The sequence below is a fragment of the Pelophylax lessonae genome (assembly GCF_965119305.1).
Source record: "Pelophylax lessonae genome assembly, chromosome: 6".
NCBI lineage: Eukaryota > Metazoa > Chordata > Amphibia > Anura > Ranidae > Pelophylax > Pelophylax lessonae.
In genome coordinates, this window is record NC_138773.1 from 34,060,995 (window position 1) to 34,084,674 (window position 23,680).

At 46.3% G+C, this 23,680-nt stretch overlaps 1 protein-coding gene across 3 annotated transcripts in view; it reads left to right on the forward strand.

Annotated features, from left to right (window-relative positions):
• The window catches only part of PPP4C (protein phosphatase 4 catalytic subunit), a 70,364-nt gene that overhangs the window by 25,573 nt on the left and 21,111 nt on the right, over window positions 1-23,680 (forward strand). Inside the window, exon 2 of one of the 3 annotated variants that reach the window (XM_082261167.1) lies at window positions 18,807-18,912. In XM_082261167.1, the coding sequence (XP_082117293.1) occupies window positions 18,815-18,912 (98 nt within the window). In that variant the 5' untranslated portion in view covers window positions 18,807-18,814. Of the gene's footprint in view, window positions 1-18,787; window positions 18,913-23,680 lie in introns of all 3 variants that reach the window. The other 2 variants (XM_082261166.1, XM_082261165.1) reach the window with 2 other exon arrangements.

The window sequence follows — 23,680 nt, forward strand, 5'->3', positions numbered from 1 at the left end:
TCTGTCCGTCGCAGTACCGCAAAAAAAATCGCAGATCGCCGCCATTGCGCGTTAAAAAAACACCAAAAATGACAAAACTTTCCCTTAGTAAACGCAATAACTTTTGCGCAAACCGATCAAAATCCGCTTTTTTGCGATTTTATTTTTTTTCCCCCCAAACATATGTAGCATAAAACAAATTGGCCTAAAATGTTAAATTTACATTTTTTTTTTGGGGAATTTCATATAAAAAAAAAAGTGAAAAATATTGTTGTTTTTTCAAAATTGACGCTTTTTTTTGTTAGCGCAAAAAGTAAAAATCGCACAGGTGATCAAATACCACCAAAAGAAAGCTCTGTTTGTGGGGGAAAAAAAGGACGTCAAATTTGTTTAGGTGCAGCGTCGCACGCCTGCGCAATTGTCCGTTAAAGTCACGCAGTGCCGAATCGCAAAAAAAACACCTGGTCAGGAAGGGGGTAAAATCTTCCGGGGCTTAAGTGGTTAAGTACAACTCGATAATCGGTTGTGTTTTTTTTTTGTTTTTTTTTTTTTGGGATAGGAAAAAAAAAAAAAGTTTTTAGTAACTGCAAATCGGACGATAAATTGAAAGCTTGTGTTTTTTTAAAAAAAAAAAAACTGAACAGTTGGTGCTGTTAATGTGCGACAATTTGATCACAGAAGATAAACGTTCGTGTCAACAATAAGCATAGCAAGTGTACACACAAATGTACAACCAGCAGTTTTTTTTTTTTTAAATCTATTTTTCTTTTATTCTGTGAATGTTCCCTGGGAAAATTTAATTTTAAGAAAAATAAAACACCAAAAATAATGCATTAAAAAAACGATTTGTTTGAAAATCGGTCATTACATGATTGCAATTTCATTTGCTCTCACGACAGTGTTTGTTTTTGGTAAATGCATTCAAATTATTTTGAAACTGGCATTTGGCTAGCATAAGCTTTCCTACTCGGTCAATCCAATGTATTTATTTTTTTGTCTGGACATACATTAAAGCATAGCTGGTGCTAATTAATTTTAAATTCAAAGTTGTTATTTAACACTTCTATTGCCAATGCCATGTATTAAGGTGGTGACAGCTTCTCATGTATTGTGGCATTGGCAGCAGGCTTTCTAATGGAAGTAATCCAATGGCTGTGCAGCCACCAAATCGGCTTCTGTGACCCCCGGAGATCACTGCCCGCTCTGGGCTAAAGTGTGATGTCGGCTGTCACTCCAGGCTCTGGAGGGTAGGGCTGCACGATATTGGGTAAAAAAGTATATTGCGATATTTCGTTTTTAACGATATATATCGCAATATTTCTCCAGACAGTCTCCGGAGGAGGGATCAGTTAGCAGAGCTCAGCTTTCTGCCAGGGGATCCACCACACTCCTAGAACTTCTCCCGCCTGAGCCTTCTGTCGGAGCCAGTGTAGAGGAAGCGGGCTGTCGGTAGCAGCCTTTGTCCCGCAGTGCTCCTCCGCCATGCTCCGGACATCTCCCCCCTCTCCTGCTGCAAACACTGTTCCGCCGCCATGCAATCCGCCCCGTACTCCAGCCCTCCCTCTTAGTCAACAGCCGACCATTACTCCGCCCTGCTCCGCCCATTGTCTCTCCATTGAAAAACATTACAGCCTGATCCCGCCCCCGATGCAGCCAGGAGAGACAATGGGCGGAGCAGGGCGGAGTAATGGTCGGCTGGATTCTAGAGGCAGAGCTGGGAGGGAAGTGTGGGACGGACGCAGTCACTGTAAGTCCTCCTCCTCCCCCCGAGTCCCGACTTCTCCCCGCTCTGCCTAATGCCTAAATATCGTGGCTTCGGCGATATGAATATCGCCCGTGCCTGCAGAACGATAGTCGATATCACATCGACTATCGTTCAGCCCTACTGGAGGGATCCCAACAATGTCGGGATCCACCCAGATGCCTTGACTGATAGCTGGCTCATCCTGTCAGCGCGCTGCTGAGAGCCTGAGCCAGCAGCTCCCACCCCCTTTCCCGGCCCAGTGCTCCTGGGAGTTCGGGAGGAGCAGAGAGTGGTGACTGACAGTCACTGCTCTTTGCTCCTGGGGGACTGAGAACTGCATGTGATCACTCAGTTCTCAAGCTTAGCGCTGGTTCAAAACGGCTGTAGCATGAGACAGATCCACCAGCATGGAGGTTATGTATGTGGGGTGTGTGTTTTTTTTTTTTTTTTTTCTCTCTCAAATGTTTTGTTTTGAAAACAATCATGCAAATATTATCATGTGACCTTTTTAATTAGAACTACCAGCATTTTATTCTCCACGGTCTCTGCTGTCAGAAAATGTTTTCTGACAGCAGGTGTATTTTTTTTTTTTTTTTCCTTAAAAGAAATATAAAGCTTTGATATTTTTGTGTCTCTAAATAGAATATGCAGATGTGTTCTGGTTTTGTGGGTCAATGTATGTTATTATTTATGCAGATTCTATTTCCTGCTTTAGTATTTCCCTACATTGTTTGTAGCACTGCTTCCTTGTGATGACATTCTCTGGGTTTGGTCTGTCAGTCTTATTTTTAATCTTGTCTCTGTGCAACTTCCACTTAGATTTAACAAAACATCTGCAATTGGGAGGGAGTAGTGTGTAGGCTAAACAATCCGTTTCATTTTTGTCCAATCAAGTCCTATATATATTTAGACTGCAATAGATTATACAGTTGGGTTGTTACAAGGCTGGCCTGTATAGGACTGAGCTGTTCTCAGACTCGCCCAATGTGAATTAGCACTTGGCCCATGCAGGACTTGGCAATGTGTTCACAACTTTTGCCCTCCCAAGTTGGATGCCATGTCCTGCTTGGTTGAGGGGCAGGTAGGTAAGTAAACATTGTTGCTCTGCCCTGCATCAGCATTTAAATCGAAGATTCACCCTCCCGTTTTACAACTCCCCTGCTCCCTCCTTTAACACAGTTTGGCTGTTTGTATATAATTTTTGTACAGGTAATGGGGAAGTTTTGTAAATGTTCCTTAAAGTGGTTATAAACCTCAGATATTAAATATAAACAAAGCATATCCATCTATGGCGTGTACTTGTCTCAGTTAAAGGATACGTTCTCCTTTTTGTAAAAAAAAAAAAAAAAAAAATTGTATGTCCATGTGCAGAGTAAATCTGTGTGGGAGAGCTTTTATAATCAGCTGCTGCATCTGCAGAGCTTTAATGAAGTTGCAGGGTCTGCAACCCTTAAGTAATTTCCTTTTTGAGTGTCTCACCAAAAGGAAATTTTTGTTGCAGGGGATGCTCAATCTGACTTGTATTTTAGTTCGGCTTCTGGGAAAATCAGTGTCAATCACACAGGCTGGAGATGACATTTCTGGGGGGCGTTATGCACACCATCTGTCTACAGAACCTCTCCGGGTTCTCATATTGCTTTGTATTTAACCACTTGCCGACCGCCGCAAGTACATATACTGCGGCGGTCAGCCCCTCACAGGCAAAGTGACGTATGGGTACGTCACTAGCCTGTGAGGCTCTGGGGAGCGCGCGCCGCCGCGCGGTCACGGACCCCCCCTGCGCGCGTGCGACCGGCGGACCCGATGTCCGCCGGTCACTCGTGATCGTAGGGTGCAGAGGGAGAAAGGCAGGCGGCTAATGTAAACAAGCCGCCTGTCATTCTCCCCTGTGTAGGAAATAGTGATCATAGAACAGGGGAAGTGTGATCATATGGTTCTACTATGTAGGACCGTTGATCACTGTTACTACAGCTCAAGCCACAGCCAATCAGTTAGAATCACGCCCTTAGGGACATGCATAACTCCTCCCTCTCAAAGTTAACCCCTTCACTACCAGTGTCATTTTACAGTAACAGTGTATATGTATAGCACTGATTACTGTAGTAATGTCACTGGTAACCCCAAAAGTGTCAATGTCAGTCAAGGGTCCGATCTGTCCGCCGCAATGTTGCAGTCCCGCAAAAAAAATTGCAGATCGCCGCCATTACGCGTTTAAAATAAAAATGACAATCTTTCCCTTTGTTGGTAAACGTGATAACTTTTGCGCAAACCAATCAAAATACGCTTTTTGGGATTGGTTTTAAAAAATAAAAAAAAATTTTCGTCCAATTTGTTTTATGCTACATACATTTTTTTTTTTTAAACCAAACATAGCATAAAACAAATTGGACGAAAATGTTTTTGATTTTTACATTTTTTTTTTTGGGGGGAATTTCATATAAACGTGAAAAATATTATTTCTCTAGCGCTCATCGACAGGCGTAGTCCTCGGTGATACACCACCTTCGGGTTATGTTACCTCCGCAGGAGCAGGACTAGACAGGAAATTAAAAAGCTCTGGCCACACCCTAGGGGCAGTCCCAGAGGGTATATCCTCTCTCTCTGCCTCAGCAAATCCAGTTATTTTCTGTCTAGTTAGGAGTAAGGACCTAGACACCTTGCTGGGATCTTAGGTCCTGGCAAGAATTTTTTCTTAAAGGATTTTTTTAGACAGCTTTTTTCTCCAGTGTTCCTGTGAGATCTTCAAGCAAGAAAGCTGAACTGGGCGACGGGCTGGATGTTGAGATCCGGTGGTCACCCCAGTTCAGCCTACGAGCGCGTGCAGGCCATAGCTCCGCGCTGGGTCGGCCGCGACAAAGTCCCATTTAAAGGACTGTCCACGCGAGTTAAACGTCTCGCCGAAACGCCAAAGACCATGAGTCACGGCGTCCGTATCGGTCGACAGCCCTCCCGCCCCGGTGGAGAGGGGTACTGTCAGGAGTTGGTGCCCGCCTGGTTCCGGTATGGTGAGTAGTATGTTCCCCCTTTTTCCCTGACGGGTTTTGTGGTGAACGCGGGCCCCTCTCTGTATGGTAAGAAAGAGTCCTTTCTATCCTATAACATGTCACAAATCCTCCTACTTTGAGTGTGATTTATGTGTGCAAAAGCCAGGAGGCTTGGCTTGGAAGCAAACAATCTATTGTATACATGTTTTAAAGATGTAATCTGTGGCATTCTGGGAATCTTATGGGTTTAAGTATAAGCTACCTACCAGTCAGAAGCCACGGACATGTAGACTGCCTTCCAAATCAGATCTCCAGCTATTAGCAGGCCTCCCGAACGGCCACGCGGTCCGCCAGGGCCGGTACCGCCAACCACGCCATATCCCCATGCAGAGAGAGTGTTGTGTGCCCTGCAGCACACAGCTATTCAGTTTAGGCCGCCGCCATTTTTTTTGCTGGATCGCACGAGCCGCCATTTTGGCGTAGCCTCGTGTCTCCAGCATGGGGGCGGCCATGTTTGAGGTGATCCTACACCTCGTGGAGCTTGGGGGAGGCGCCGGAAGGCGTGCAGAGGGGCGGAGCCGCCTCCTTTCTTCCTGGGCAGCCAGCCAAAAGACTTCCTGTTTGTCAAGACAGCGCTGTAAGCTGTTGCAGTTTAACTCTGAGCATCAAATGGTGAGCCTGGGGGTCTATCTCTCTCTCTCTCTCTCTCGATCGATAGGGATCCCTAAGCAGGTAACACTAAGGGGTTTTTTTGTGGCGCTGGGGGTCAGAAAAAAAAAAAAAAAATTATCCAGGAAGTAACTGGAGTTATTATGCACCCTGCCACACATATTCCCCCACCTGTTTCCCTCGAGGGGGCCTCGGGACCCGCCGGTGCACAGAGTATAGAGTCATTTACAGCAATTTTGGAGTCTATGGTGGCTCGGGTGGAGGCGGCCTGTCAGGGACGGGGGTCAAGGAAGCGACCCCCGCCTACCCCTATACCATCTGACACCTCTGACTCAGATTCAGAGATGGTCACGGCAGTTGCAGGTTCCTCTGCAAGGGCTGTTATCCCAGGTAAAGCCCCTTCAGACAGTGAGGAGGACGCTTCTTCTCTTGCTATAATTCAGGAAGAAGCATTGGTGGACGCACTAGTTGTGGCAGTGCAGGAAACCTTAAAACTTGAGGCTTTACCGGCAGAGGCAACTGAAACAGAGAGGCCTTTTGGGACTAATAAGCCCATCAAGACGGCGAAGGCTTTTCCTGTACCTAAATGTTTTGGTAATCAGATTAAAGGAGAATGGGAGCATTCTAAACGTACCTTTACTATTTCCAAGCGTATTGCTAGACGCTATCCGTTTGAGGAATCCATCATTAAGAAATGGACGGTACCACCAGTCGTGGATCCGCCTATTTCCAGGCTGAATAAAGCCACGGTTATTCCAGTGGAGGACACTTCGTCCTTTAAGGATCCGGTGGATCGAAAGATAGAAGCAGAGTCCCGCACTATCTTTTCTCTGATAGGGTCAGCATTTAGACCAGTAATCGTTATTGGTCTAGTTTCCCAGACACTTACGGAATGGGTGAAAATGGTACGCCAAGATCTTAGGGGAAAAGATATTCCCCAGGAGACATCTGATTTGATGGAACAGATCATACAAGGGCTACGGTTTATCTGTGACGCAGCCTTGGACACTACTCCCCTATTAGGGCATGCATCTAAGTTAGCAGTGATCCTCAGACGTGTGCTATGGTTAAAATGCTGGTCAGCTGACCTAGGTTCCAAAAAGACCTTGACCAATCTCCCCTTTCAGGGGAATCGTCTATTTGGAGCCAACCTAGATGAAATCATTAAGGATGCCACTGGGGGCAAGAGCACTTTTTTGCCACAGGCTGCAAAAGCTAAGGGACCTCGCAACAAGCGAGGACCTTTCTTTACCGCCCATAAAGGACGCCCGGCTGGTACTAGCGGGAAAGGCAAGACTCCTCCAGGAGGGTTCAAGAAGGGGACCAACCCAGCCAAACCCGAAGCAAAGGAGTACACAGCCTGAAGGTGCGCCCCCACCCGGTTTCAGGGTGGGGGGACGTTTTCACCGGTATTCAGGACATTAGATCGAGCATCTACCACTACTACCGGTGCGATTCTTCCCTTCCAACATTTAAGTACCACAGGAAGCGGTAGTTACCGTTCCCTGAAAAGATCTTTTCCTTTACCTTTTCCTAAGATTAGTCCCGATACCTCACAGGAATCGGATCTGGTTGACCAGATAGGCCAAGTAGCCTCTAGTCGGGTGACTTCGGTCCCTGAGGTTCAACCAGAAAAGATCACCTTTCCTCATAACTATCAGGTATCTGATAAATGTGTGGGAACAGAAAACGACCAGACTTTCTCGGATGGTCGGGGCCAGATAGCTCTAGGGACGCCTGGTTCAGATCCAATCAGCGCCAGTGGTCCTAGAAATTCTAGGCTGGCCTCCTCAAGCCGGCCTGGCCGACTTGGACATGTTAGTCGCAGACGTTCCGTGGGAACTTCGTCTCAGGGAGTGTCTGTGGTCTCAAGGACCAATTTACCTTCGTGCTTTACAGTCGCTGGTTTTAATGGCCTGGCCATTGAGACCCAAGTACTGAAGGACAGAGGTTTGTCTACTTCAGTCATTCCTACCCTTATTAAAGCAAGGAAAGCGACTTCCAGCAAAGTCTATTATCACACATGGAAGACTTATATTGCGTGGTGCGAATCTTTAGGATTTCCTCCACGTACCTATTCGGTGACTCGAATATTGGCCTTTTTGCAACAAGGGGTTGAGCAGAAGCTAGCCTTGAGCACCATCAAGGGTCAAGTTTCAGCATTAGCAATCTTCTTTCAGAAGCCTTTAGCTACCAAATCCTTGGTGCGGAATTTCATCCAGGGGGTGCGGCACCTGGCTCCTCCAGTCCGCGCGCCCTTACCGCCCTGGGATCTTAATTTGGTTTTGTCGGTTCTACAGAAACCTCCCTTTGAAAACATCAGGGAGATTCCCTTGCTTACTCTATCCCAGAAGGTGGCCTTCTTGGTGGCTATTACTTCTGCTCGCAGGGTGTCAGAACTGGCTGCATTATCATGCCAGTCACCATACCTAGTGATTCATAGGGATAAGGTAGTACTTCATCCTAAGCCATCTTTTCTTCCCAAGGTGGTTTCAGATTTTCATCTGAATGAAGATATTGTACTACCTTCCTTGTGTCCTCAGCCCAAGCATCATCGGGAACATGCGTTGCATTCCTTAGATGTGGTTCGGGCAATCAGGGTATACCTGAAAGCTACGGAATCATTCCGTAAGACGGATTCACTTTTTGTGATCACGGATGGCCCCAGAAAGGGTTTGCCTGCATCTGCCGCGACCATTGCCAAATGGATTAGACAAACGGTGGTACAGGCTTATTCTATTAAGGGTCAGAGTCCTCCGTTCCCTGTTAGGGCGCACTCCACTCGAGCGCTCAGTACTTCCTGGGCCTTTCGCCATCAGGCGTCAGTGGTCCAGGTATGTAAGGCGGCCACCTGGTCGTCGGTACATACCTTTACAAAATTCTATAAAATTGATGTGACGGCATCGGCCGATGCCTCATTTGGCCGCAAGGTTTTGCAGGCCGCAATTTGAGGAGACCGGTGGTCTACCTCGAGGGTTTTTTTCTGTTTGAAAAAAAAAAAAATTGTTTTCTCTTTTTTTTGGTTGAGTCTCATCATTAAGGATGAGCATTGTAAACTTCTAGTTGGCACCGGTTGGGCCTTCTAGATTGGGATTTGATTTCCATTTTCCCACCCCTCAGTTGTGATACTGCTCTGGGACGTCCCGAAGGTGGTGTATCACCGAGGACTACGTCTGTCGATGAGCGCTAGAGAAAAATGGATTTTTGTAAAATCTTACCGTAAAATCCTTTTCTCTTAGCTCATCGACAGACGTAGTCCCCGCCCCTCTGTTTTGGAGTTGGGTTGGGTTAAATTCTCTAAGCACTGCTTTTTCACATAACTGATTTGCTGAGGCAGAGAGAGAGAGGATATACCCTCTGGGACTGCCCCTAGGGTGTGGCCAGAGCTTTTTAATTTCCTGTCTAGTCCTGCTCCTGCGGAGGTAACATAACCCGAAGGTGGTGTATCACCGAGGACTACGTCTGTCGATGAGCTAAGAGAAAAGGATTTTACGGTAAGATTTTACAAAAATCCATTTTTTTGCAAAATTGATGCTCTTTTTTTGTTTATAGCGCATGATCAAAAAATCGCACAGGTGATCAAATACCACCAAAAGAAAGCTCTGTGTGTGGGGAAAAAAAGGACTTCAAATTCAATAAGGTACAGCGTCACACGACGACGCAATTGTCTGTTAAAGTCACGCAGTGCCGAATCGCAAAATACCCCCTGGTCAGGAAGGGGGTAAAATCTTCCGGGGCTTAAGTGGTTAACAGAAATTCGTTCTGCATGGGCCTTGCATGCATGAAAAATAGATCCTGAATGATTTTTAGTAGGGATCGACCGATGTCTGTTTCTCGTTGTCGATACCGATATTTTGGTCAATGCATATCGGTATGGGCCGATATTTTTGTACATTTAAAAAAAAAAAATGTATTTTTCTTTACTTTACAGGTACTCTTGTGGAGGGATCTGGGGCTCTAAAAGACCCCAAACCCCTCCTCTGTACTTAAAAGCATTCAAAAAGCCAAGTTTGGCTATTTTGAATGCTGTCATATTTTTTTTTTTTTTTTTTTTTTTTAAATCTGGTGCCAGACAGTACCTGGAAGTGATGTTACTCGTGACATCACTTCCGGGTTTTTGCACGGAGACCCAATTGGAGCCGAATGCAGCTTTGATTGGGTCTTCGGCGGCCGCGCAGGCTGGTTGCCCAGTTCTCACGGTGGGATGGGAGACCCGAGTGAGCCGACGGGGGAGGGGGGGGGGGGGGAGTCTGCTCCCATTCCTTGTAATAGCAGCTGAGCGGCATTTTCAGCCACATCGGTTGTCATTACAAGACAGCTGACCGTTGGCTATGGACGCCGGTACCGGGGTGATGCCTCTAGCTGCATGCATCACTCCGGTACAGCACTTTCCCGAAATATGGTACACAGATTAGTCCTGTTGGTGCTCCTAACGACAACTCGGTATGTGTATAAGACACCTGTCCACAGACTTTATTCCATTCAAACTCACCATCATGGGCAAGACCAAAGAGCTTTCAAAGGACATCCAGGACAAGATTGTAGACCTGAACAAGGCTGGAATGGGCTACAAGACAATCGGCAAGAAGCTTGGTGAGAAGGAGACAACAAATGAAATACAAAATAACCACCAATCACCCTCGGACTGGAGCTCCATGCAAGATTTCCCCTCATGGGGTAATTCTGATCATGAGAAAAGGGAGGGATCAGCCCAGAACTAAACGGGAGGAGCTTGGGAATGATCTCAAGGCAGTTAGGACCACAGTCCTAAAACAAGCCATTGGAAATAAAATATACTGCTGTGGATTGACATCCTGCAAGGTCCTCCTCAGGAAGGCACATGTACAGGCCGGTCTGAAGTTTTCCAATGATTATCTAAATCGGTGGTCCTCAACTCCGGTCCTCTGGGCCCACTAACAGGCCAGATTTTAAGTATTACCTTGGGGAGATGCAGACCAGAATACTGCAATTACTGAGCAGCAAATGATATCACCTGGGATGTATTTCAGTTATCTTGCAAACCTGGCCTGTTAGTGGGCCCTGAGGACCGGAGTTGAGGACCACTGCTCTAAATGATTCTGAGAAGGATTGGGAGAAAATGCTGTGGTCAGAGGAGACCAAAATTGAGCTCTTTGGCATTAACTCGACTCAATGTGTTTGTAAGAAGGAAAATGCTGACTATGACCCTAGGAACACAATCCCTACAGTCAAGGATAGAGGTGGATACAGAATGCTTTGGGGCAGTTTCTCTTGTAAAGGTACAGGCAGACTTTGCCGCATTGAGGGGCCAATGGACGGGGCCATGTTTTGTCAAATCTTGGATGAGAACCTTCTTCCCTCAGCCAGAACACTGAAGATGGGTCTTCCAGCATGACCCAAAACTTACCACCAAGGCAACAAAGGAGTGGCTCAAGAAGAAGCACATTAAGGTCATGGAGTGGCCTAACCAGTCTCCAGACCTTAATCCTATAGAAAATGTATGGAGTGAGCTAAAACTTTGAGTTGCCAAGAAACCTTAAGGATTTAAAGATCAGTGAGAAGTTGAGCAAAATCCCTCCTGAGATGTGTGCAAACCTGGTCACCAACTACAAGAAACGTCTGACCTCTATGCTTGCCAACAAGGGTTTCTCCACCAACTACCAAGTCATGTTTTGCTTGGGGATCAGATACTCAATTAACTGCAACCCCTATTAACATGATATTCTGTCTCTTTTTAAATGCAGTTAAGATGAGAATGATAGACCCTTCTTTTCTTTGTAAGTGGGCAAACTTAGAAAATCTGCAGGGGAGCAAAAGATTTCTCCACTGTACCACCCTGCATTGTCTGTATTAAAGGTAATATGGTTCCAGGCTCACTAACTGCTAGCTCTTTTGTTGCTTCTAAATGTCCTCAGTTTGGAAAAAGGGGAATTAAAGTACCCCATGTGGGTTTTTTTTTTTTTGTCATGTGACCGCTGCCCATCTGCACTAGTTCATAATTTAACAGACTTTTTGGTGGATTGCCATCATTACCTGACGTTACCTCTACACTTTGGAATACACAAGTCTTATTTTGTCACCAAATTTCAATTTAGTTTTAGTCAAGTCTTTTTACTAAAATGCCATTTTAGTTGTATTTTAGTCCACTAAAATATCCTACATTTTAGTTGGCTAAAATCTAATGGGTTAAGTTATTTGCAATGCATTGATTAAGCATTTCTCTAGAATTTCCAAACTCGTATTCCTGGAGTAAATAAACAAAATTTGAATGTTCTTTAGGGCTCTTTCACACGATCCGCCTCCGCTTGCAGAGCCGGCGGGTGACAGCTCCGTCTCCGCTTGCAGAGCGGAGAGGGAGGTGTCTCAGCCCCCGCTGCCCTCTATGGGGGATCGGATGAGAGCGGACCGCCTGTCTGCTCTCATCCGATCCCTGAACGGATGGAAAAAATAGGGTTTGAATCCGTCCGGATTTCACGGATCGGATACGGATGGCAGCGGGTGTCAGCGGAGGCGTCTCCGCTGACATCCGCTGCCCCATAGGGCTGCATGGAGGATCCGATCAGATCCGCCTAAAAAAAATGACAGGCGGATCTGATCGGATCGCCCGTGTGAAAGAGCCCTTACGGCATTAGGTTTGAACAAACAATACACACAGATTTGGTTATTATATAATGTCTTTAGAAGTAAAACTTCCCTCACATTTACATTGTTTTTGGAATTCAATTTCTTCAGTTTTGGCAATTTACAAAAATTGTGTCCTTCGTTTGTTTGTCGCACTCCCCCCGGTCACTTGGAAACTTGCTGCTGACAAATATTTTCATCAATCCCCTGATTCTTTCTGATTGAGCCCCTTTCACATGCGCTTTCCGATCCCGGTCCGCCTGTCAGTTTTTCAGGTGGACCTGATCGCATGCTCCATGCACCTCTATGGGTCAGCGGATTTCAGTGGTGACATGTCCGCTGACACCTGCTGCTATTCGATCCGATCCTGTCTGTGAAATATGGACGGATGGAAACCCTATTTTCCATTTGTCTGGACGATCAGATAGGATGAAAATTGACAGGCGGTGCGTTATACGATCTCCCATAGAGGAGAGCGGGGCTCTGACAGGTCTGTCTCCGCACAGAGCGCAGACTGAGTCTGTCATCCGCCTGCTCAGCGGGGATCGGCGGATCGATCCCCGCTGAGAAAATCTTGAGTCCGTTGGGTGCACCGCCCGTGTGAAAGGTGCAAAAGGATTGGTTTTCCGGTGTGCCCTGGGTGTAAAATTAGGCAGCGCAGCGTCTATTAGCTGACAACCCTCGTGGGATCAGCTGTTTGCGAAGCGGCTGTAAAAACATTGTCAGGCCCCCCCCTTTTTTTTATTTGAGGTCCCCTTCAGTTAAAAGGCAGATCGGCAGGTAATTCAGATAATGCTATGGGGAATAAAGAGGATGTCAGGGTGTCCTCATGCAAAGAACAGCATGTGGGTATTTTTTTTCCTTCCTTTGCCAGAGAGAGACTTGCAAATTGACTACTTCCTTCAATGAATAATAACTTGTATCTATTTATAAATGATATTGCTTGCTTTTAATTGGGTTACAATGTTTCATTTGTAAAAACACATCTGTAACTTCCCTGTCCTGTCTTATTGCGTGCGTTGTGCAGCTGTACATCCAGTGGCAGCCCATAAGTCCTCGGTGTTTGCAGCGTTAATCCTCTTATAGGTGTTGTGCACACATAGCTGGCTTCCATGTGACAAGTTATGTAATGGGAATAAACTGTATTACTTGGCTGTGCCGTGGCCTTTACTTACTGGGCAGGGCCTCTGGGCTTTTCAGCCTTCTGTCTTTAACCCGCTGAAGTCTTTAAGTTACTACTGAATCGCTCTTTATGCTTGAGGGACATTGGAAGGCAGATGGGGAAAATAAGGAGCTGCTATTGCTGACTTATTAAAAAAAAAAAAAAAAAAAAAAAAAAAAAAACAGATCTTCGCTGCATCTAAGCACAACAGACCAAAAACCAATATTTAATTTTAATATTTTATGCCACTCAGTTTGAGAAATCACTTTGAAAAACACCCTAGCATTCTTGAGTAAGGGCAAATGATTGCAGCATTTACATCCTGGAATCCACCAGCCCTTGGCTCAAACATGCATGCAGGAGAGTTTGCTCAGCTGAGAACCCCCCCCACTTCGCCTCCTCCCTGGACATATGATCAAATTTGTTTAGGCAAGAAACCAGGAAGTAACTGAAGTAATGTAAAAAAAAAAGTTTTAGACAAGCATATTTATATACCAAAAGTATTGGGACACCTGCTTTTACACATGCATTAAGTTTAATGGTATCCCGGTCTTAGTCTGTGGGGTTTAATATTGCCTTCCCTTTTACTGGAACTAAGCCAAGCCCAACCCCTGAAAAACAAAAACAACCCCACACCATAATCCCCCCTCCACCAAATGATTTGGACCAGTGCACAAAGCAAGGTCCATAAAGACATGGATGAGTGAGTTTGGGGTGGAGGAACTTGACTGGCCTGCACAGAGTCCTGACCTCAACCCGATAGAACACCTTTGGGATGAATTAGAGCGGAGACTGCGAGCCAGGCCTTCTCTCCAACATCAGTGCCTGACCTCACAAATGCGCTTCTGGAAGAATGGTCAAACATTCCCATAGACACACTCCTAAACCTTGTGGACAGTCTTCCCAGAAGAGTTGAAGCTGCCAACTCCATATTAAACTCTACGGACTAAGACTGGGATGCCATTAAAATTCATACGTGTGTGTGTGTGAAGGCAGGCGTCCCAATACTTTTGGTATGCATTACACTTTCCTATCTATTTACTAATGCTGGCAGCAGAAGGATTATATGTATGTATGTATGTATGTATATATATATATGTGTGTGTGTATGTATGTGTGTGTGTGTATATGTATATGTGTGTGTATGTATGTGTGTGTGTGTGTGTGTATGTATGTATGTATGTATGTATGTATATATATATGTGTGTGTGTGTGTGTATGAGTGAAATTCCACTTTAAAAAGGGAAATGTTTTTCTGGCAGTGATCCTTACACTTTCCCCAGGCTGGCCATGCATAATTTTCTTGTAAAGTGTTTGTTTTTTTTTTTTTGTTTTTTCCCCCTTTTAGATTTACCAAAACCACATAAATGAGGTCAGACCTAAACACTGTACATTTGTATGCAAACAAGCCCTTGTACTACATACTTCAATTGAAAGGAAATTGAACAAGAAAGTTGCATAATGTATGGCCCGCTATACCGGTTTGTGCTGAGCAGCTGCAGATTTGCGTGCATTTGTGCGCACCCTGCGTGCTCCTGGCACAGTTACCCACGGCTAACTGAAAGCTCTTGTTTGCAGCTTGCATTTGGGAGATTTCCGAGGAGGTCCCTGCCAATCGTGGTGGTCACATGAACCATAAGCCCTGCCTCTCGAGAAATTCTAAAGCCACACATTTTTAGATGTGTGGCATGATTAAATGGCGATCTGTGCTTGGATTGCTTTTCAGAGGCATTTGACAGACCGATCGCCTCCTAAATTGCTGTTTTTAACCCTGTAAACGTTTCACCATTGCATTGCACCCGGTTGAGTGTTTGCAATGCATCCCCTTTTGCTTGAAACGCAACATAAATAGATTTTGGTGCAAAGCATTGCAACTGTGGCATGTAAACGCCCGCATTTGCTGCCTTTTGCAGCTTAAGAGGGGTGAAGGGAAGTGTGCTAAAAAGGCGCATCTTAAGCCCGGCAGCAAGTGTAAACAAGCCCATAGAATGTCAGGCTTATAATATTGCTCTCTCCTGTAATGTGACACACTTTAAATCTGCTTGCTGTTAGTTTTTCCTTCCTTACAATCTACATTTTGCAGTAAGCATTCCTCTCTCCTTCAGGCTCACCCTGTGACGCGTGGAATTCTATGTATTAGCTATTGCATTGCCTTGGCAACAAGCCTCGTGGCAGTTGTAATGACAGACTTGACATTTTGTACTTTCTATGGTTTTTGTTTGTCAGCCGCAAAGATTTATTTAATTTTTTTTTGCTAGCTATACAAAGGTATTTAAATGTCTTGTTTCTGCATTTCATGGACACTTTTTTTTTTTTTTTTTTTTTTTTTTTTTTTTTTGTTACAAAGTGGTTTACATTGGTTTGTCTAGTTTTGTGGCAGTGCCTCCACTGTTCAACCTATATTAAGTCGACCTACAGTATTTGTGGTTCCCCCCTCCTGAACCAACCAATGGGTCCAGGAAGTCTTAACACTCCCATTTGTATTGCACCATCTATTACTTTCAAGTTTAGTTGCCATGTCTGCTCAACTATATCAGGTAGGTCATGGTTTGAGTCTTTTTTTTGTGGCTTTGAATCCCCCTAACTTGTATGAAGGGATGACTGCTTGGCTAGGTCACTTTCCATAATTTAGTTCGAGAGACCATAAGGCCCCTTTCACGCGGGCTTTCCAGTCCGTCTGTCAGTTTTTCAGGTGCTCCATGTACCTCTATGGGGCAGCGGATGTCAGTGGAGACACACTGGACTGCCCTTAATACTTTTTTGCTCTTCTGGCCATTGGCTCTGTTTTCTGACACTTTAGGTTGTAGGTGAGCCCTTGCTGTTCTCCTATGTCATCACATCGCATTATATCAGTGTGCAGTTGCCGGCCAGTGCACATTTCACAGAGGAGGCTTCAGGGATCTCGTCGCTGAGTGTGAAAGTAACATGATGAGCAAAAGATAGGATAAAGTATTGTACCTTCTTCCTCTACTCTTTAACCACTTAAGCCCCGGAAGATTTTACCCCCTTCCTGACCAGGGCCTATTTTGCGATTCGGCACTGCGTGATTTTAACGGACAATTGCGCGGTCGTGCGACGCTGTACCTAAACGAATTTGACGTCTTTTTTTTTTTTTTTTTTTTTTTTCCCCACAAACAGCTTTCTTTTGGTGGTATTTGATCACCTGTGCGATTTTTTTTTTTTTTTTTTTTTATCATGCGCTATCAACAAAAAAAGAGCGTCAATTTTGCAAAAATAACTATTTTTCACTTTTTTTTATATGAAATCCCCCCCCCTCCCTCCCCCAAAAGTAAAAATCCAAATTTTTAACATTTTCGGCCAATTTATTTTATGCTACATAAGTTTGGTAAAAAAAAAAAAATCGCAAAAAGCGTATTTTGATTGGCTTGCGCAAGTTATCGCTTTCACTAACAAAGGGAAAGATTTTTGTCTTTTTTTTTTAACGCGTAATGGCGGCGATCTGCGTTTTTTTGTTTTTTTTTGCGGTACTGCAACATTGCAGCGGACAGATCGGACCCTTGACTGACACTTTTGGGGTTACCAGTGACATTTCTACAGTAATCAGTGCTATACATATGCACTGTTACTGTAAAATTACACTGGCAGTGAAGGGGTTAACTTTTTTTTTTTTAGAGGGAGGGGTTATGTGTGTCCCTAGGGGCGTGATTCTAACTGTGATTGGCTGTGGCTTGAGGTGTAGGAACAGTGATCCAACGGTCCTACATAGTAGAACCGTATGATCACTATTCTTACACAGGGGGGGAATAACAGGCGGCTTGTTTACATTAGCCGCCTGCCTTTCTCCCTCTCCACCGTCGATCGCGAGTGACTGGCGGACGATCGGGTCCGCCGGTCAAAAGGCACGTGGGGGGGGGGGTCCATGACCGCGCCCGCTCCCTAGAGCCCTCACAGGCTAGTGACGTAGACCTATGTCGCTCTGCCTGTGAGGGGCTGACTGCCGCAGTAAATATACTGTGAGCAGTCGGCAAGCGGTTAACTTAATCCTTTCACCCTTGAAATATAGAAATGCAAGACACTAGTGGGGTTTTATTTATTTATTTTTTTTGGGTATGCCCATAGTTTGGCTTTGTGCAATTTTGTTTCTTGCCCAGAGCACCTTCTCTTATTCTCAGCAGCCAAATGGAGCAGCATTTTAAGTGAATGTGTTTTGCCATGCAAGGTGGTATAGTGTACAGTATAATATGGCTGCTCCTGACATTTTGGTAGTGAACAAGCACAAAGCATTTGTGTGAAACGCGTCTACTATAGCCTTCCCTGCTGTACCTTGTACCACATATGTGAATAGAACTTTTTCTTCATCGGATCCCTGGGTGGTGTGCGTCCTATTTCTTCACATATTTTGGAGCTGGCTCCAGGACTGTGGTGAACACTGCTGGTGTATTTAAATTCAGTAAGGTTGCCTTTTTTAATCGGTCTTCCGTGGGCTCCATTATAGCCAGAGTCCATTGCAAAACCATGTTTCAAGGTCATAAGTAAAGTCCTTCCCGAATCCTGTTCTGTATCCCCTTCGTTTATCACTGCTTTGTTCTCAGCCAGGTTTGAATATATTGGATCTGAAAACTAGACCCCCGCTTAATGCCGGCTTCAACTTTCACAGGCGTTTTCTGCCGAATCCTAAGGGAAGACTTGGATAAGTTCCAAGTATTAGACAGCAAACACAGCCCATGAATTTCACTTTGCACGTTCATTTTATTATAGTTTCAATGGAAATGCGTGTTTCTAAGTTTGTGTGTTTCCTCTCCTTGGCAGCGGTTTTCACTTTCAGGCAGTATCTTTTGTATTGCATAAGTTTGAGGTTTGTGAGAATGTTCATTTACATCAGCCAGTCATGCTGTATTGTAACGCTGGCAGAGGATATAGGTCGTTACAATATGTCCTCACTTCACCTCTGTGCTGGGTGGTGCGAAGATTGCCAGTTATTCTAAAATCCTCCTTGTGTGTCTCCCATTGTTCTGAAGTTACAGTAGCAACTGCAAGTGAACTAAAGCTGGCCATAGATGACTAGTTTTTTTTTCAGGAGGGCTAATTGAAAAAACCCAAGCGGATTTCCCCATCCACAGGTGGATTGGAGAAACCTAACCACTGTTTATATTCGGATAGTGGGACTCCTTCACTGTCGGAATACACTGATCAGTGCTTCAGCCGATTGAATGAAACTTTACCCACAGTCATGTTCGAGGGGAATTAATCATTGAATCAACTCCTCTAACAGGAGCAACGATTCATGGCTCAAAATTTCAACTGGTCCCTGTTAACTCGGCAAAATTTAATACACGCTTTAGGGCCAGTTCACATTGGTGCGAAGCGGGAAACCATGCAAATCCAGTGCGGGTTCCCACATACCACCTGTATCGCTGGCGGTTCACACCGCCCTCTGTGAACTGCTGCAAGTGTCAATACAAAGTTTTTGACACCCCTAGATCAGTTCGCAGTGCGACCTGTGCATTCAGGCAGGAATCGGATCGCATGGGTGTGAAAACTGTAGAATGTTTTTGGTTTGAGATTTCATTCACTCATCAGTGCATTATGATCAGGCTGCATTTTGGTTACCTTTTTGTATCCATATGGCTGTCGCATTTGTTTTTTCTTCCTCTTATTGGACCGTAATCTCATTTTCCTTCCCTCCAGTAGATAAAAGCTGGTGGAGCAGGAGCCATGACTGAAATCAGCGACCTCGACCGGCAAATCGAACAGCTCAGGCGCTGTGAACTCATCAAAGAGAGTGAAGTGAAAGCACTTTGTGCCAAGGCCCGGTGAGTATCTAGATACTGACCTGTCTTTTGTGCTTGCTGAGCTGTCGTGTGTGTGTGTGTGTGTGTGTGTGTGTGTGTTTTTTTTTTTTTTTTTAATACCAGGGTTAGTGTTTGTGTAACTGCTTTAAAGGCCTTTGGATGTATGAGGTACTCCCAAAAAAGTAGGAGCTTTGGAAGTATGTAACTGCCAGGGCCTAGCTTTCACTTTAACAGGTCCCTGTCTGTGCTGCAGGAGTACACACAGCAGCTCCTGTGAATGAAGGACAACAGGTGTTACTCTTCATAAATATGTAATATTGCTATATTTTTGTAACACTTTGATCTTCAGATATTGTCGGCTCTGGCAAGCTTAGTGACACCATCTTTTCTCTTTTGTTCATTGACGGACACGGCTCTTCTTCTTGACCATTGGGTTATACTGCCCCCTACAGGAGTAGGACACTAGGCAGGAAAAAGCTTGACTACGCCTATGGGACAGTCCCAGGGGGGTATACTCCCACTCTCAGCTATAGGCACTCAGTTTTTTTATGCCTAGTCAAGAGTAAGGACCTGGTTCCTTGCAGGGATCTCTGGTCCTGACCATTTTTCCTTTTTAAATTAAAAAAAGAAAAAAAAAAAACTTCTTCCTATCTTCGTTATTTTGTTCCTGTGAGAATATACAATCAACTGCAGGACTGGGCAACTGATTCGATAATCTATATCCAGAGGGTTCTTCCAGTCTGGTCAGCGAGCGTGCATGGGCCTCAACTCTGCGCTAGGTCGGCCGCGACATAGCCTCACTGGATCGGGGCTGGCCTGCGAGTTAGGTCTCGCGAGGGCGCATACGACCTGGCCCTGGGGGGGTCACACGTTCCTCCTGTCCCCCCTCTTTCCCTGGAGGGTTTTGAGGTGGATGTGGGCCTGGGATGGTTGGAACCCTGAGTCCCCCCCCCTCCTCTAAAATTTTTGTGGTCACTGTGGGGTGGCCCCAGTGAGGGTGGCTGTAGCCACCACCCTCGATTTGGGCATCCGCCCTCCCCTCCGCTGCCCCTGGGTGGTCAGCAAGCGGCTGGGCATTCACAAAAATTTAGGCCGCAAGTTGCAGCCTACTATGCCATGTGGCCGAGTCAGGCACCTTTGTTGGGGGGGAGGGAGACAGCCACCAGTGAGGTTAGCTGAAGCCCCCACTCTTCCTTTGGGCATCTGCCTGGCTGGTATCTGTACTTCCACACAAATTTAGGCCATGGCCATGCAGCCAGCTTGGCGCCTCCCTTGGAAGGGGTGGTGCTGTGGGGGCGGTTTATTTTTTGATGGCAGCCATGCCGCCATTATTGTATAGGGCACCCTATACAATGAGGTGCGTCACGGTGGGCGGGGGCAATTTACTATCATGCAAGCTTATATGGAAGGGCCCAGAGGGCGAACAACCCCCCCCCCCCCCCCCCCCCCCCCCCGTTTTTTGTGGGGTCCAGTAAGTGGTCCATTCGTGGGCCCTTGGTCGTCGTCCCCTTTGCGGGATTGCAGTTGGCGGCCCTCCCCTGATTTGTTGTTTTCTGGGTGAGTTTAGTACAGTGATGGCTAACCTTGGCACCCCAGATGTTTTGGAACTACATTTCCCATGATGCTCAACTACACTGCAGAGTGCATGAGCATCATGAGAAATATAGTTCCAAAACATCTGGGGTGCCAAGGTTCGCCCTCACTGGCTTAGTATATTATATAGCACCCGCCCTCCCTGCCTTATCTGTCAGATCCTAAATCTGTTTCCGCTGCTGTGGACACGAGTCACCGTACTGGGTCTGCGTCCACACACACTTGAGTGCTTAGTGAGTATGATCTGCTGCTCTAGCCACGCATGAAAAGACACTGGATGCACTGATTGTCAGTTTGTGAAATTTTTAAATTTGGAGAATGCGGCTGAGGAGGCGCCGGTCCCTTTTGGCACCACAGGCCCTCCAAAGCGAGGGTGTTGCCCTTTCTCGCTTACTTTTACAACATTGTCACAAAACAGTGGAGTTGTCCAAAACGCACACTTGTGGTTCCTGCATTTTCTATGCGGTCTCCTTATGAGGATTCCCGGCTTAAAAAAAAAAAATGGACGGTCCCACCTGTAGTGGACTCTCTGGTTTCCTGGTTGAGGAACACCTCCCTGGTCTTTTAAGGATCTGGCTGATAGGAGAGGGGGGGCCTCTGGCCCGCCGTATGTTCACTGTGCCCTGGTGTCGCAAACTTTGACCGAGGTGGGCTAAGTTTTTATGCCAGGACATGGAGGGGGAAACCGCTTCCCCCCTGCCTTTTCGGGGCTGGTGGATCAGTATGCCCAGGGGGCTACAGTTCATCTGTGATGCCTCGTTTCGGCTCTTTTGATTTCTAGGCTGTCTGTATCAGCAGTGGTCCTTTGGCGTATTATCTGGCTGAAATGCTGGCCTGCGGACCAGACTTTTAAGAAGACCTTATCTGATCTCCCTTTAGTAGGGAATTGTTTTGTTTTGAGCTTCCTTGGATGACATTAAGGGTCTCACAGGTTATTTTTCTTTCATACAAAGAGTTTGTTCATGTTCACAAGTACCATGAGGTGGGGGGGAGAGAAGAGTTCTCTTCGGCAGGCTACCAAGGGCAAGGTGCCCCATCGTAGACGTGGGCCATTCTTGGCTCATAAGCTTTTTCATTCCTCTGTCTCAAGACATGGGATCAAAGCCCTTCAGGGCCTCCACCAAGAGAGGCCAAGAGAACCAAGTCTGGCAAGCCACAAGTGGGCTCTTCCAGACCTGCGGACAAGGCTTCCTCTGCATGACTGGGCGCCCTCACTCATATCTGAGGTGGGGGGCGTCTTTGCTGGTTTCTGGATCAGTGGACCTCCCTGGTACAGGACAAGTGGGTCCACGAAGTTACTCGGTCCGGTTACAAGATCGATTTTCGGTCTTATCCTCTGGAAGGGTTCTTCCCTTCCAACCTGCACTTGTCCCCCAGATTGCTTACGGGATCTCTTGGGGCAGTGCAAGACTTGTTACTTCAAGGGGTGATTGTCCTGGTTCCGACTTTGGAATTTTTGTGTCAGCGAGGGATCACGGTACTGGGGTACCTGGACGATATTCTCCTGCGAGCGGAGTCTCCGACTGCTCTAAAGGACAACTTGGAGATTACTGTGCGAACTCTGAGGGAGTCCAGTTGGATTCTGAACCTTCAGAAGTCTGCTCCTGTTCCGTCCACAAAACTGGACTATCTGGGTCTGAGTCTGGCCTCAGCCAGAGTGTTTCTTCTAGAAAAATTCCAGAAATTGCAGGAGGCAATTCAGATTCTGTTGTCCAGAAGATGGGACATCCCTCCTGGCTTTCATGCGGATGCTGGGCCTGATGGTGTCTACCTTCCAGGCAGTTCCGTTTTTTGCACAGTTTCACATGAGATCTCTGCAAAAAGATTCTGGTGAAATGGAATAAGAATCCAGTCTCTAGAGGTGGCTTCGTTCTCCCTCACTTTGACAGGGAAATCCTTTCTCCCCCTGTATTGGATGGTTGTCACCACGGATGCCAGCCTGTTCTGGCAGGGAGGTGTTCTCGGCACAGATTGTACTCAGGGGGTCTGGACTCTGGAAGATCAATGTACTGTAACTCCGAGCAATCAATCAGATGTTATATCTGGATCATTGGAATATTCGTCTTCATGGGGTGTCTGGTACGAATTCAATCGGACAATGCCACGGCTGTGGTCAGCCCATCACCAAGGGGGCACAAGTGTCCTGGCGGCTTGGGAAGTAGCCGGCATTTTAAGGTGGGCAGAACGATTTGTTCCAGCCCCCTCTGCTGTACACATTCCACCAAGGTACGAAGGTTTGTGGCACGGTCTCTGGATCCTCTGGATGATGCCACAGACGTGTTAGTGGCTCCTTGGAGGGCGTCTTGGAGGCGTCTGATTTACGCGCCCCCCCTTTCAAACTTCTGCCAAGTTTTCTGTGCAGTTTCGAGGCAAATGGGATTCTGGTCATTCTAGTGGCCCCAGAACTGGCCTCATCTGTCTTTGTACTCTTGATCTGGTAAGGCTGTTCTCCGGTGCTCCTTGGAGCCTTCCTCTCAGGGAAGATCTGCTATCCCAAGGGCCAATCTTCCATCCTGCTTTACAGTCGCTATCTTGAATGAAGATGTACATTGTGTGGTGTGAGTCTCCTTTTGGGTTCACCCTAGCTCCTTTCGGTGGCTCGGATCTTGGCCTTCCTCCAGCTGGGGGTTCAGCAGCGCCTGGCCTTGAGTACCAACAAGGGCCAGGTTTTATCCTTGGAGGTTTCCTTTCAACGACCTCTGGTCATTTATTGCTTGGTACGTACCTTTATCCAGGGAGTTCGACACTTTGCTCCTCCAGTGCGGTCTCCAATGCTGCCGTGGGACGTCTGGTGCTGTCAGCTCTTCAGAATCCTCCTTTGGAAAGTCTTCAGGAGTTTCCCCTTCTTACGTTGTCTCAGATGGATCAGACAGTCAGTGATTCAGGCCTATTTAAGGGTCAGGTTCCTCCGTTCCCTGCTAAGGCACACTCTGCTTCTGGGCCTTCCGTCATCAGACAGTCAGTGATTCAGGCCTATTTAATTAAGGGTCAGGTTCCTCTGTTCCCTGCTAAGGCACACTCTGCTTCTGGGCCTTCCGTCATCAGGTGCCAGTGATGCAGGTTTGTGAGGCGGCCACCTGGTCGTCTGCACAGTTTTCTAAGGTGGATGTTTTGGCATCTGTGGATGCTTCTTTTGGCCGCAAGGTTTTTGCAGGCTGCTATTTAGAGGACCTGGTTTGTGTATTGGGGTTTTTTT